At 31.0% G+C, this 14,031-nt stretch overlaps 1 protein-coding gene across 1 annotated transcript; it reads right to left on the bottom strand.

The window, feature by feature from the left end:
- Positions 1–9,289: 9,289 nt before the first annotated feature.
- LOC18031299 (protein MIZU-KUSSEI 1) lies at positions 9,290–10,254 on the bottom strand. The gene has a single exon (XM_006421249.2). The coding sequence runs from the start codon at positions 10,121–10,123 to the stop codon at positions 9,290–9,292; it is 834 nt and encodes a 277-aa protein (XP_006421312.1). The 5' UTR covers positions 10,124–10,254.
- Between the last annotated feature and the right edge of the window lie 3,777 nt (positions 10,255–14,031).

Below are 14,031 nucleotides of genomic sequence, written 5' to 3'. Positions count from 1 at the left end.
CTATAGGTTCAAGATTGGGTAATAATGACCTACGACCATGCATGCAAAACAAATAAAATAAAAATAAAGATGGGAACAAAACAAATAAAAATAAAGAAGAGGGAGAAATTACGATACTAACCTTATTGCTCTATTACAACCTTTTTATAAAAATACACAAAAATAAATACGTGAAAGAAATTAACTAAAAATTAAATTAATTAAAATAAAATAAAATAAATTACAAAGAAAAATAAATTGAAAATTAAATTACATAATTTTAAAGAAGAGAAAGAGAAAAGAACTTACTAACCTCTAAATGCGGATTCACTTTTTTTTAAATAAAAAATACAATAAAATAAATAAAAGAAATTATTCACAAAATTAATTCTATGAATTAAAATTACTTACCTCCCCGGCAACGGTGCCAAAAACATGTTGTGCAAATTTTAATATACTCGCAAGCGCACGAATCTATTGTAGTATAGACTAATTGTGACGAGTGTCGATCCCACGAGGAGGTGGATTTTAATTATATGTAGAATTAATTTTGTAAATGAGTGGTTGGATTTATGGTGGAAATGATTTGGAATATGCTAAGACTTAAATTAAAATGGCGAGAATAAATTCTAAAATTGGAATTGCAATAGAGAGAATAAATTGAAGAGAAAATCTATTAAATTGACGTACTTGGGTATCTGGATCCGTATCAACATGCATCATGGGCTAAATAATCCGTATTAATGCCAATTAAATCATGAGGGGGGAATCCACACCTCATGAACCACGCTCTAATCAATATGGTGCTAAGGGCTTATCGTGCCAAATAATAATAACCTTATACTAGAGAGCCGGTGTAACCAAGGCGGTATCTAGACAAGATTATTATTATTTGTCGACGAGAAGTCAAAACATCCACAAAAACTAGAGGGGAAGAGAAAATAAATTTACCAAATTAAGCCCATGACACATGTTGAGACTTCACCTTCAACCCAAGCTTGAAAGAAAATTAGCCACTCATAATTGAACTAGGGGCGAAATGGAAATTTATTAAAATACGAAGAAAATACAAGATGGAGAAGGAATTACAGAAAATGGATCTCAAAAATGGATTCAGAGATATCAAATTAGGGGGGAGAGGCCCCCTTTTTATAGATACATGGAGTAAATCATGGCCATCGGATTCAAAACAGTTTGGACGCTCAGGATTGCGCCACGTCATCAGTCAACAGTCCACGGTTTGACCACGCGGATGAACAGTAATACGGTTTGACCCGACTTTGAACAGTAACGCGGTTTGACCCGGATGAACAGTAACGCGGTTTGGTTGAAAATAATCCTGTGTGATGCATGCACCGTACGCGAGATTTTTCGTCCACTGATATGCTGCCACGTCACCATCAATAGTACATAAGAATTTTAGTCCAACAGGATCGTGACACCTCATCAGTCAATGCCACGTCATCGGTCCGTCTATGTGAACAGTGTCGTGAACAGTAACGTATACAGTACCATACACGTGAATAGTACCGTACACGTGAATAGTACCGTACATAAAAGTAAGGGTTGTTAGTAAGACTTGAAATGTAAAATGACGGTTTTTTCCTTTATAAATATACATTTTCTAACACTCAACATGCGTCAGCTTCATTTGCTTCTTGAATTTCAGGTATTTTTTCTTTTAATTTTGATAAATTTTTTTAATTCTCTCTTTCTAGTTTGATAATTTGAGTGTTATACTCAATTAATTGGATTTTTAATTGATACTAAGTCTTATATCTTTTCTCTTTCAACAAACAAAGAACGCACAAATAATTTTCACTTTCATTCTCAATTTTGAAAGAATCAATTTATTTTATTCATAACATCTGTTAGATTCTTGACAAACAATCACAGAGATACAGTAGTAGAAACTATATTAGACACACTCTAGTTGCTTAATTAGTAAAATTGTGATCTCATTGCCTTATTTTTTGGGGTTAATTCTATAATTTGATCAGTTGTTTTTGTGGTTGCAAACAATATCATTTTTTAATATTAATAAAACTAAATGAATATTATGTGATGCATTTGCAGGAAAGTTAATAATTTAAATATGGATAAATCTTAGATGTTGATGGATAGAAGATCTATAGAATATGAAAATGGGGTAAATGATTTTCTCAAGTTTGCAATACTTCATGCTAGTAATCCTGAACTTTTAAGATGCTCATGCCAAGCATGTGGTAATTTGGTCTTTCATGTACCTGTTGAGATAAGGAATCATCTTTATTGGAAAGGTATTGACCAAAACTATCAAACATGGACTTGGCATGGAGAAGGAGCTTCTAGTAGACGACCATCAAATGTAAAAGCTTCATTTGATGGCAGTCAACAAGATGATGAAGCTGGTGATACAGTAGAAATGGTTAATGAGACATTTGACACTTGTAATGGTGACCTTAAGTCTTTTGAAACTCTACTTAAAGATGCTGAAAAACCTTTGTTTCCTGGCTGTGTGAAATTCACTAAGTTATCTGCCTTAATAAGGCTTTACAACATAAAAGGAAGAAATGGATGGTCAGACAAAAGTTTTTCAGATTTACTAAGTTGTTTATCAGATATGCTTCCTGATAAAAATGAAATACCTTTATCCGTATATAAAGCAAAGAAGATTATGGTTGCATTAGGCTTAGAATATGAAAAAATACATGCATGTCCCACTTGTGGAATGTCAAGATGGAAGAGTCCCAAGAAAAGTAAGGGAATTCCTGCTAAAATCTTATGGTATTTTCCTCTTATACCAAGGTTTAAGAGGATGTTTCAATCTCCTTGAACCGTAAAAGACTTAACTTGGCATGCCAATGAAAGGGTGATTGATGGCAAACTGCATCACCCAGCTGACTCACCGTCATGGAGGCTAGTGGATAAAAAATGGCCAGATTTCCCTGCAGAAAAAAGAAATCTTCGGCTGGCTATTTCTGCAAATGGGATAAATTCCCATAAAAACTTATTGCAGATTTTACAGGGAAATGTGGTTAAAATGAAGTCTATAAATTGAAGGAGTGACAAATAAACATAGTTTTTTGTCTTTTGATGTCAATTTAATGAAAAAGATACTTATAATGAAGATGAGATCAACGAAATTCGCTTTGATTGGACCACTTATGTTAGTTACTTGATTTGAAAAAAAAAAATACAAAAGAGACAAGTAATGCAGGTAAATAGCATATGATTCAATTGAAGTACATTAGTTTATTGTTAATATTTTTCATGCATAGATTTTTCCTTCTCTTTGTGCATAGATATCTTATACTTTCATTGCATAAGTCAACTATATCATCTAGTTGGATTCATAATAGAAGCTCTCAGTTAATTCAATCAAAATTTGTCAATGCCTTACTGGTAACCATGACTTACTTTTTTCGCCTTTCCTTAAACAGTAACAGTAGTATATGGCAGTAATTTTGGTTTCTTGACGTGTAGGGCTATGCCACGGAGTTATATAGATCTCAAGACCAAGACACATTTACAATCAAAGAGGATATAAGGGCTATAAAATATGAGATCTATTGGGTTAATGGAAATTTATTTAAAAGCTTTTCCTTTTGTATGTACAACGCTGCCATGGAAAACTTTTGGACCGATCGTGGAATGCTAACTGTAGGCTCAATGTATAGTTTTAGAAACATCTTATTTTAGATTTATACTTAAGAAATTTGATACATTTATATGTTAATATGAATTCAGGTTTCCTATGCTTTATTATGGTGTTTGAAGTTAGTTGAAATTTTTTGAATTTTATCAGGTTTCAATGTTATAATATATATAATGTGCAGCCCAAGACAAGGAATTTCACTATTGTAATTTTCTTTTTTTAAAAAAATTATAATATTTGATATTTTTATCAAGTCATTTGCATTTGAGCATTTTGAATAATGTCACATGCATACGACTATTATTAAGTGTCATACACATTTGACAATCTTATATTGTGAAAAATACTTGATTATTATTAATTGACAAAAATAAATGACAATTTTGCTAAATGTCAAATAAGCATATTTGACACAGGAATATTTGGCACTTTTTAATTGTCAAATATTCCTTTATTTGACAGTTTTTAAATATCAATTATTCTCTTTTTTGTTATAGTGATATATATATCATATTCTATGGGGCTTAGTCCTAACAACAGGTTTAGGAGTTGGTTTCATTTGTCTTTTTTTCTTCATTCTCCTCTTATTGTTATCACTAGGTTCTTCATCCTTCTCGATTGTGGTATCACTAATCTCATCTATGTTAAACCTAAACAAGTCAAACTATTTAAATATAGGTCATTCTCAGTTCTCTCAGAATCTACTTCTGTTTTACTTTATACTATTTCCACACTAGATTCTCTGTCATCGTCATCTCTAAAAGCCCGACCCGAGGACTATTAAGGCAACACATTATGCAGAGCATGAGAAAACAGAGCTTGGGTCAACTCAAGTCAAACTATCAGAAGCTATTAAGCAATGCAACAGTCCAAACTACCAACTCAGCACAATTAGTTAAAGTTTGTTATGACTCACACAATGTGTACTGAACAAATGATTAGCTGGATTTAATTCTTAGTTAGTTATTGATTAGTGAGTATAAATATATGTGATGTAATCATCTTTGTTATGGAATGAAAGTTTTGGAAATCAAAAAATTATTTTCTCTGAGATTTTCTCTCAAGCCAAACACTACTACTGGAGATCTGTAGTTGGGAAAACCATAATCATAAAGTCTTTGATAAAGACTTGTATTTGTAGCTTTTAAACGAACATCATTAAAAAATAATATTTTCAAGCTCCATCTGGAAGTGTTGCGCTACGACAAACGCAAAATTGAAGCAAACGATCCCCTTTTTTTTTTACCCCCTCCAAGCTTACTTAGCTGTCATAACACATTACTACTAAACAAAGACTCCAATCATCTTTTATCTCACAATGTAAGCTTTTTTATTTATCGCATGTAACTATGGCTTAAAGATAACACCGCTTTAATACCAAACAGATCCGAGTTACTTATTTTTCTAAGTACGGGCACACTGTTAAGCCGTGTAAATTAAAAGAGTTATTTTTTAATACATTATAAAGCCACGTAGTTTAATAGTATTAAAATCTAACTCTATTCAATCTCATAAAAAGCGTGTCCGCATAAAAAAAAAATAAGAATGCCCACATTAGAAAAGAACTCTATAATATAATATGTTTTCTAGAGTTAGATGAAACCTAACATGCACATAATCCTAACAGTCTCAATAATTATTAATATAATTATAAAAGAAAGGGAAAAAAAAAAGGCTTATGTGATTGTACTGCCTTGCACTTTTCAGCATAAATCTTGCTAAAAAAATCGAAATACCGCAGTTACCTAAATATCTAAAAATATCTTCTACTTCTTCAAATTTTGTTTAATGGATTAAATATCTTCTTCCCTGAATGAAATCTGATCAAATAATAAAATCACGAACAATCTTGCGTAGCTAGTAGCTTCCTCATCCACATTCGACATATACAAATTAATTAAGTGTCCCAATAAATGACTAATTAGGCTTAATTAGTTGCACTGCGTTGCACTTTTCAGCGCAACTCCAGCTCTTGATTATTATTATTATTATTATTATTATTATTATTATTTATGCATGCACATAATTAAAATTGTTTTTTAATGGCTGTGGCATGTGGGCTTGATCTGCCATGCAGGCTAGCTTTAGCCCGCCTATTCTATTATAATTTTCATAAACATATTTTGAATGGTAATCTAATTACCAATGTGCATGCATTTTTTTTTAAAGCTTTACATTTAAGCACAAAATAAGTTACTACAAATACAAATCAATCTTAATGGATAAACTTAATCAAAATTTTTTTTTTTCAAGTGCAGAAAATTGTTCGGGGATTTTGTGGAGTAAACACGTAAATATGTGTCATATTGTAGGTAAGAAGGAACATGAACAATTATTGAGGAATTGTCAGAGCTTAAGGAAAAATTAGGAAAAGAAAGTTGAAAGAATAGGAAGTAAATCAAAACTATAAATTTTGACTAGGATGGCAATGGGGGAGGGGAGGGGAGGGGAGGGGAGGGAACCAATCTCCCCGTACCCATCCCCGATATTTTGCGTATGTCCCCGTCCCCTCCTCGTCCCCATCAGAATTACTTGAGAGAATCCTCATCCCCTCCCCGAATAATAACAGGGGATCCCTGAGGGTCCCCGATCTCCGAATAACTAATACATTTTTTTTTTCGATTTTGAGTTAATCATATTAAAATAAAAAATTCAAATAAAAGTAAAGTTCGAAATATATCTTACATTAATATCCATTACAAAAGTTACATACATTAAATTAGTAAGTAACGCAGCATGCAAGGGATACAAACTTATTTTACAAACTATCATGAACAAATTAATAGTCTAATACAAAATTGTTACAAATAAAATCGAATTTAGATTCAAAATTAACTTTTTCAATGGTGGCGTGGGCACTTTATAAATGTGGACTATTTCCTTTACAACACAATAATTAAATTAAAGCAAATCAAGAGCAAATATTATATTAGATTAGACTAGATATTAAAATTGTGATTCATTGTGGGCAATTATAACATCTAAAAATAAATAAAAAATAGATTTAAGTTTAAAATATTTAAAGAATATTAAAATTAAAAAAATTTTGGGCTAATAGAATCTACTCGGTCTTTTTAATGTCCTAAATAAAAATTTAGGACTTTAATTAGTTAATTAGGCCTACAAGTTTAATAATATAAATATTTTGATATTTTTTATTTTTACCAATATTTATAATTTTATAATTTAAATTTTATAATTTATTTACTAGTAATTTTAAAAAAATTAAAATAAAATTAAAAATTAAAATGGGGAAATGGGTAGGGGATGGGGATTCCACCTCATCCCCGTCCCCTCCCTGAATAAGAAATTGGGTAAAAAAATTTCTCTGTCCATTCCCCTAATAAAAAAGTGGGTATGAAATTATGTTCATACCCTCCCCGAATGAAAAAAATCCCCAAAGATACCTGTCCCCATAGGGATTTTTGCCATCCCTAATTTTGACTTATTCTCCGTTTCTTTGAATTGAACCTCAATGGGGACGCAATGTGTATTATCCCTCATAATCCATGAACTTGAATAAATAGGAAAGCCCAAGCAATAAGTTAGACTCGATAGAAATACAAAAACATCATGAAAAACGATAACAAGGGACCACTCCACCATTTACATACTTGACATTTTATAAATATTTAGAGGCACATGTAGAGAATTTTAAAATCTGATGGGGTAGGGATATTTTCCCCTACATTTTGTGTTTTCATGCACCCCATTAATGTTCAAAAAAGTGATTGTAGTTTTCAAAGATTCAAATAAATTAATAATTCTCACAATTTATCAATTATAAGGTTCTTCATAATTTCTTTTTCTCATCACTTGGCTCCTTTTACTTGTTCAAACTATTTATTTTTATATCATAAAATGATTATATTAGCTCCAACAAAATGTGTAGTGTCATGCCGTTATGTATTTAGTGTACGACTTATATAAAAATGTAAATTTTCTCAAAGCAATTTAATAATTTTCAATAATTTATTCCATGACATATCACCATCACACCATGTATATTTATAATTCAATTAAAGATTTGTAATTAGAAAGATAACTTTGTTTACTTGATGGTTTTTTTGGGTGTTCTTGTGGTAGTTAATATGGTGGGACTTTATAAAATGTTATGGACACCTAAAATAATTATAAATAAATAAAAAGAAATATCATTTCTTTTGAAACAAAAGTACATAAAATATTTAACTCATCAAAAATTTTGCAAAAATAGTCACACCAAAACACTGATAGATGATATTGAATTCAACAATCATATTATGATGAAAAAGAACATCAACAAAGTGAATAAATCATAAATATATTTTTTTTAGTTTTACTTTCACAATATAGATTTACACTTCGCTTTATAGAAAAAAGGAGGAGATGTTATCCAACTCAACTAAGAAATTATTGGTAACAAATCATAAACATTTATTATTTTATAAAACTATAAGAATTTGTGAAAATAAAAATAATTTTCTCATTAATTATTATCCTTTTATGATGTAAGGATAAAAATAATTAAATTGATCTTTTATTAAGACAACGTCAGTGTTTAAGATGATCAAGAGAACTAAAAAGCAAGAAAGAAAAATAACGATGACTTCATGCTTAATTGTGAAATTTTTAGCCTAATAAAAATTTAAAACAACAGACTCTTTATGCAAAATAGTACATTGAACGAAACACAAAATCACATGGAACATGTGATACTTTTATCCAACTAATGTCAAATTAATTTATTCACAAAGTTTGTTGTTCTAAAATTACATGACTCAAAACATTAGAATCAATCACCCTTTTTAAAGCATGTTTTCTTAAAAAAGAAAAAAAGAAAAACAATTCATATGGTATTTACAAGTAAATCATTGTCAAAAGTATGATCAATAACAACTAAAAAGTGTTTCTTCAATGAATGGGTCTTCAAATCTTGATCTAAAATCACCTTAAGTGCATGATCTTACAACTTATGATCGATATTATATATATAGTTAACTAATGTTTGATCAATATTTCATTCTTTTTAACTAGTATTAATCACGTATCTTTTTTTTTTGTTTTTTAATCTGACTAGTAATAAGAACTCATATTAATTGATTATTCTTTTGGAATGGCAGCGTAATGGAGTCCAAGAAAAAAAACAAAAATTGAAACACAGTGAATATCCAAAGGAATCACATTGTCACTTTCATTCATTTCAACACTTAGAATATTTTAGGGTCTCTTCGGTTTTCAAAATCCCCACATCAAAATCAAAATCCCTGATACATACTTTTTGTGGTAAGACAAAATATACAGGCGTGCTGCTAACTTTTGCTCTATTACATTAAAGCTACACACGCACGCTGGTGCACATACACAGAGACATGCATCGATCATCTTAAATCTTTGATAATATTGTGACGTGAAGTTTGTCTAATACATAAAGGAGGTAGCCAAAAAAAAAAAAAAAAAGGTACAAGATACAAAAGCAACCTGTTCATACATCATTCACTTTATCTATTTTTTTTTTTTTTGGGTTTTGTTTTGTTTATTTAAAAATTACAAAAAAACAAGTACAACAATCAAATACCTAAAACATTCAACTCCTCCAACTTCAAATGACCTAATCAAAACTATTAATTAAACATCTAAAAAGATTAATTAATTAGATCACAATACAACAATAATTTGATGAATTTTAATTCATCATATTCTAAGCAGAAAAATGCTGAGCTCAGGCCCGCCGTTATTATCCGGATTCAACATGTAAAATGCCTCCGAGTCACGGCTGCCCACAACTCGCTCAAACCTAGCCCTCATGTACAGCAGCTCCCCCTCCGACGCGCCGGCCTTCCGCCCGTCCTCCACCACCGGAATCACGCCGGCACCCACCGACACGCTCTGCACGGTGGTCAGCACGTGCCAATCCAACCCCCCGCACACCCGGGAAGTTGCGTAGCCACACTTCCTCCCATTGCAATACATAGTCCACATGGGCTCGTGGAACAACCTCCCGGCCCGGCCCTTTCCGGCCTGAACAGGTCCGGCTTTCTCACACTCGAGCGCGATCCGGACCAAACCGGATGCCATCTCCTTGACGAGGGTGGCCGTTGACATGGCGAGCTCTAACAGTAAAACCGGTTCGGACCGGGGATCGTCCTGGACGGCGAAGCTGACATGCCCACGGCGGTTTCCGAATAGGGTTCCGGTGACTTTACGACCTAGAGAGGGGGTTACGGAGAGCTGGGTGGGCATGCTTAGCCATTTGCACGTGGGAAGAATTATATTGGGGAAAGCTATTATGTTGAGAAGTGAACGGACGAGCGAAGTGAATCTTGAATGAACTCTGTTGAAACGCTGTACAGAGACCGGTGAGTGCGAGCCTCTTGTTATTAGAAGCTTGCCTGAACATTCTTCGTTTTCGGGTATCGACGACGAAACTGAAGTTGATCTGTTGAAGTTTGAAGATGGTGTGATTCTCTTCGAGCTTCTGCTGGTGCAGGTGCTAGTGGTTCGTTGTAGAGCAACCTCTTGTCTCATCGTTTCAAAGAGATTTGATGATGGAGATGAAGAGAAGCGTGTGCTTGGGTTTGTGTATTGTGTGTAATATTATTGCTTGAAGCTTTTGCAAGAAACACGAGAGACAGAGAGAGAGAGACAGAGAAGAGAGAAGAAAGGTAATAGCGGCCGACAAAGGTGATGATAGTGTTTGAAGGTGGCCAATATAAAGGGAGACTATGGAGGTTTGTGGTGATAATGATCTTTTTTCTCTATCACTATGCATGCTTATATATACTCTTTTTCCAAACTTTTTTTTTTCTTTAAAAAAAAAAAGAAGAAAAAAAATTGTTGGTTTCTGGCCTAGTTTGGTGAGTCTATTTTGGAAATGATCAAATTAACTAGTGAAAGAAAGAGAAAATATACGAAAAGATTTGAACCCTAAATCTCAATAGGATGATGATACGGTAATAAATTTTTATATAAATTTATCTTATGCAAACTGATGTGACATTAATTCACTGATTGAATAAAAATATAAAATAATATAAATAAATCATGCGGGTCAAAAGATATTCAATTCAACCAATGAATTAACGTCACATCAATTTATACAAAATAAGTTTATACAAGAATTTGTAACTATATCATTACTCATCTCAATAATAAGGTGATATTAGGATTGTTTATTATGCTTTTTGTATTTATAAAGTCACGCCAAAATTTTCTCATGATCTAAACTCTTTTTTAACAAAATTCATGTAGATAATTCGTGATTTAAAAAAAAAACAAATAAGTAAATTTACGTAGATCTTATTATTGATGCAGCGAAACTAGTTGATCAACACCGTTTATCAAATGGGTCCATTTAATTATTTGTGATAGTATCATGATCAAAATGTGTAAACTACAACAATTGGTAACTTAATAAAAGAGCGATATTTGAATATTGCCGTGATGATCTGTTGCTGGTCCAATTCTCCAGGTTAAGATTGCTTGGACATAATATATTTGATGAGTTCATGTTGACCGTTGGATTAGAATCCCAAAGTTATTAAATAAATATTCTGTTGGGTCCAAAGCTCGATTGCCTTTCAATTTTGTTGAATATTTCCACTAAACTAGTATTAATTTTCTCTTCAGTAACGCATGTTATACCACTTGTTTTTCCCTCATCAATTTGGCTGTGTAATAGCTCAAAAGCCATGCACATGCAAGCTCAACATGAACGTTACATTTCACTGATTAAGCTTCTACCTCATGATTCATAGTTACTATACTCTTGTAAGTTAGAGTATTTGCCTTCTGCGTGTCTGCCCTCTTTAAAAGGTCAAAAGTATATTATTCTTAAAATTAATAATTCTTTAAATAAATATATTTTTGTTGTTATTCAAAGTTACTTTCCCACACATACAAAGAAATTGAAGAAATCTTATTTAGATTTAAATTTATAATATTTAGAAATATTTAATTAATTTTTCTTTTAGTTTAATGTAGTTGTCTATTTAGAGTTGTATTGTGTCGGTATTTGTTATTTGAGTTGTCTTTCCTAACTTAGAGATAAGTCTTATTAAAATAAGTTTTTAAGTCAAATTATGATAAGTTATAATTAGTATAAATAAAGAGTAATGATACAACCACAAACTATTGTACAAACTTATTTTGTACAAACTGATGTGGCATGATAAGATTGGTTGAATTAAATATCACTTGGCCCACATGATTTATTTTTATTAATTTATATTTTCATTCAACCAATGAATTAATGCCACGTCAGTTTGTACAAAATAAGTTTGTACAAGAGTTTGTGGTTGTATCATTACTCATAAATAAATGTCTTTTCTGGCCTTTATGAGTAGATCTTGATTATTTCTTATTAATTATTTCTTGGAGCAAATTCCTAATTTCAGTTCTATTCTTATTATTTCTCGATATTATGTGAAATTAATAAATTTTAACACTTTAGATTCGTCGGTATTTTTAGAATTAATATAAAATTATTTTTTTTTAATTATGTGATTCTTAAAAATCAATAGAGTATTGAAAATATCTATATCTATCTACCTCCCCACACTTTTAATATAGAATGTTCTTTTATAAAATTACTTTTCATCTCTTTCTCTCAGTGAAATTTTTTACTCAATCCCCTGATTACATTTATAAGCATGATAGTATTATTTTAATTTATTTACCGGTAGAACTTGCTTTTGGAACTAACCTGCTTTTTGTCTTTTAACTACTTCTGTCTTTAACATTTGGTTATTTATGTGATTATGTAAATATTTTCAAAGTTTGAAAGAAGATCAACTCTTTGTAAGCTTTGACTTCAGCGAGTGCACCACACGCAAGGAGGCGCGTGAGCCGGCCCTCCAATTCTCCCGATGAAATAGAAATTAATACTTAATTGATAATATTATATAAATAATTTGTATTTAGAAAGGTGACACGATGGTGAGAGGCATGATGATGAAGGGTCAATCCAAAATTATGTTCGTGAGTGGCCACTTTGTCCCCATCAATTTGGAAAGAGCACCCCCCAAAACATTCAACACTTTATACATAAATTAAAATTTTTATTTACTTATAAGACTTTTAAACTTTGTAGTATACCCATAATAATATTAAATATTAATTGCTTTATACAATTAACCATCATTGGAATCATATATTATAATTAATATAACAATTTGGGCGGTTCCAAACCGAGCATGCTCTAGGGCATGACCAATCAAATTGGTGGCCTAACAATTTTTTAACCCCTAAATTTCATGATAATATTTGCCACGTGGGCTATCCAAGTACCACTACTAGACATTTATTTTTTTAAAAATTCTTTTTCTCTATGTATGTATAAAAATATGTCGTCTTCAATTTGCATCAGCATCGGCATTATTGATGACTCCAGACAATTAAAAAATTTCATATCTTACTCGGGAAAAAAAATAATTGAAATTATTTAGCCAACATTTTGAGATTATTGAATAAATAAGTTGGTCTTATGATAATAGGACCCATGTTTTGATGTGAACTTTATTCGAAACCGACGGGCGATGGCCATTACGGGCTCACAAGTCACAATTTGGATATTTATATTATGCACTATATTTTATTTTTAAATCAAAAAATAAAGGAAGAAGAAAGATAGCATTATGATTTTGATGATAACGTTTCCAAAGCGGCAATAATAATAATAATAATAATAATCTTCTAGAAAACAAGAAAACATTGTGAATTATCTAGCATTTGGATTTAGAACTCAAGATTTGGATAACAAAATGTATCATCTAATAGTTTTAAATTTGATTTAAAAAATTATTTATTGGAAAATGTTATGGACCAATTTAGTAATGCGGTAACTTTAAAATAATTACCAGCAATTATATTATATAAATAATCAGCTGTGAAAAAAATTTGGTAAACGTTTAGTAAAAAAATTTTGCTTTGTTATCTCAAAATAATTGGTAATAATAATAATCTCTTTGATAATAATTATTTTAAATTTTTATAATATATGTGAGGATAAATATGAAATTGTATTAATTATAAGATTGATTTTCAAAATTAGATTTTGACAAGTTATCATTTCAAAATCTACTTATAGGATGAGTGATTTTTTCAAAATTAGTTCTTAACTTTTCAAAATTACTTTTAAATATTTCAAAAGTAATTTCAAACAGACCATACTCTTGAAAGATTTTGGTTAGAAATTCAGCATTGATAATATTTCATGAGGATATTTATTGACGTGGCAGTGGGATGATCCTAACAACCCTTATTATGTTTTTTTCTTGTTTAGCTAGGCTATAAAAAATTAAGTGTAACAAAGACATTCAAAACTTGGAACGAATGTTTTTATTACAATTATTGTGTGTTGAGTTATTAGTCTCACTTTTCAAATTAATCTATATCTCAAAAAGATTATCTCATAGGTTTGACCTCTCTTGCAATGC

The sequence above is a fragment of the Citrus clementina genome, unplaced genomic scaffold (genome assembly GCF_000493195.1).
Source record: "Citrus clementina cultivar Clemenules unplaced genomic scaffold, Citrus_clementina_v1.0 scaffold_9, whole genome shotgun sequence".
In the NCBI taxonomy this organism is placed as follows: domain Eukaryota; kingdom Viridiplantae; phylum Streptophyta; class Magnoliopsida; order Sapindales; family Rutaceae; genus Citrus; species Citrus x clementina.
Note: the sequence above shows the minus strand (reverse complement) of the source record. Positions and strands in the feature narration are given on the sequence as shown.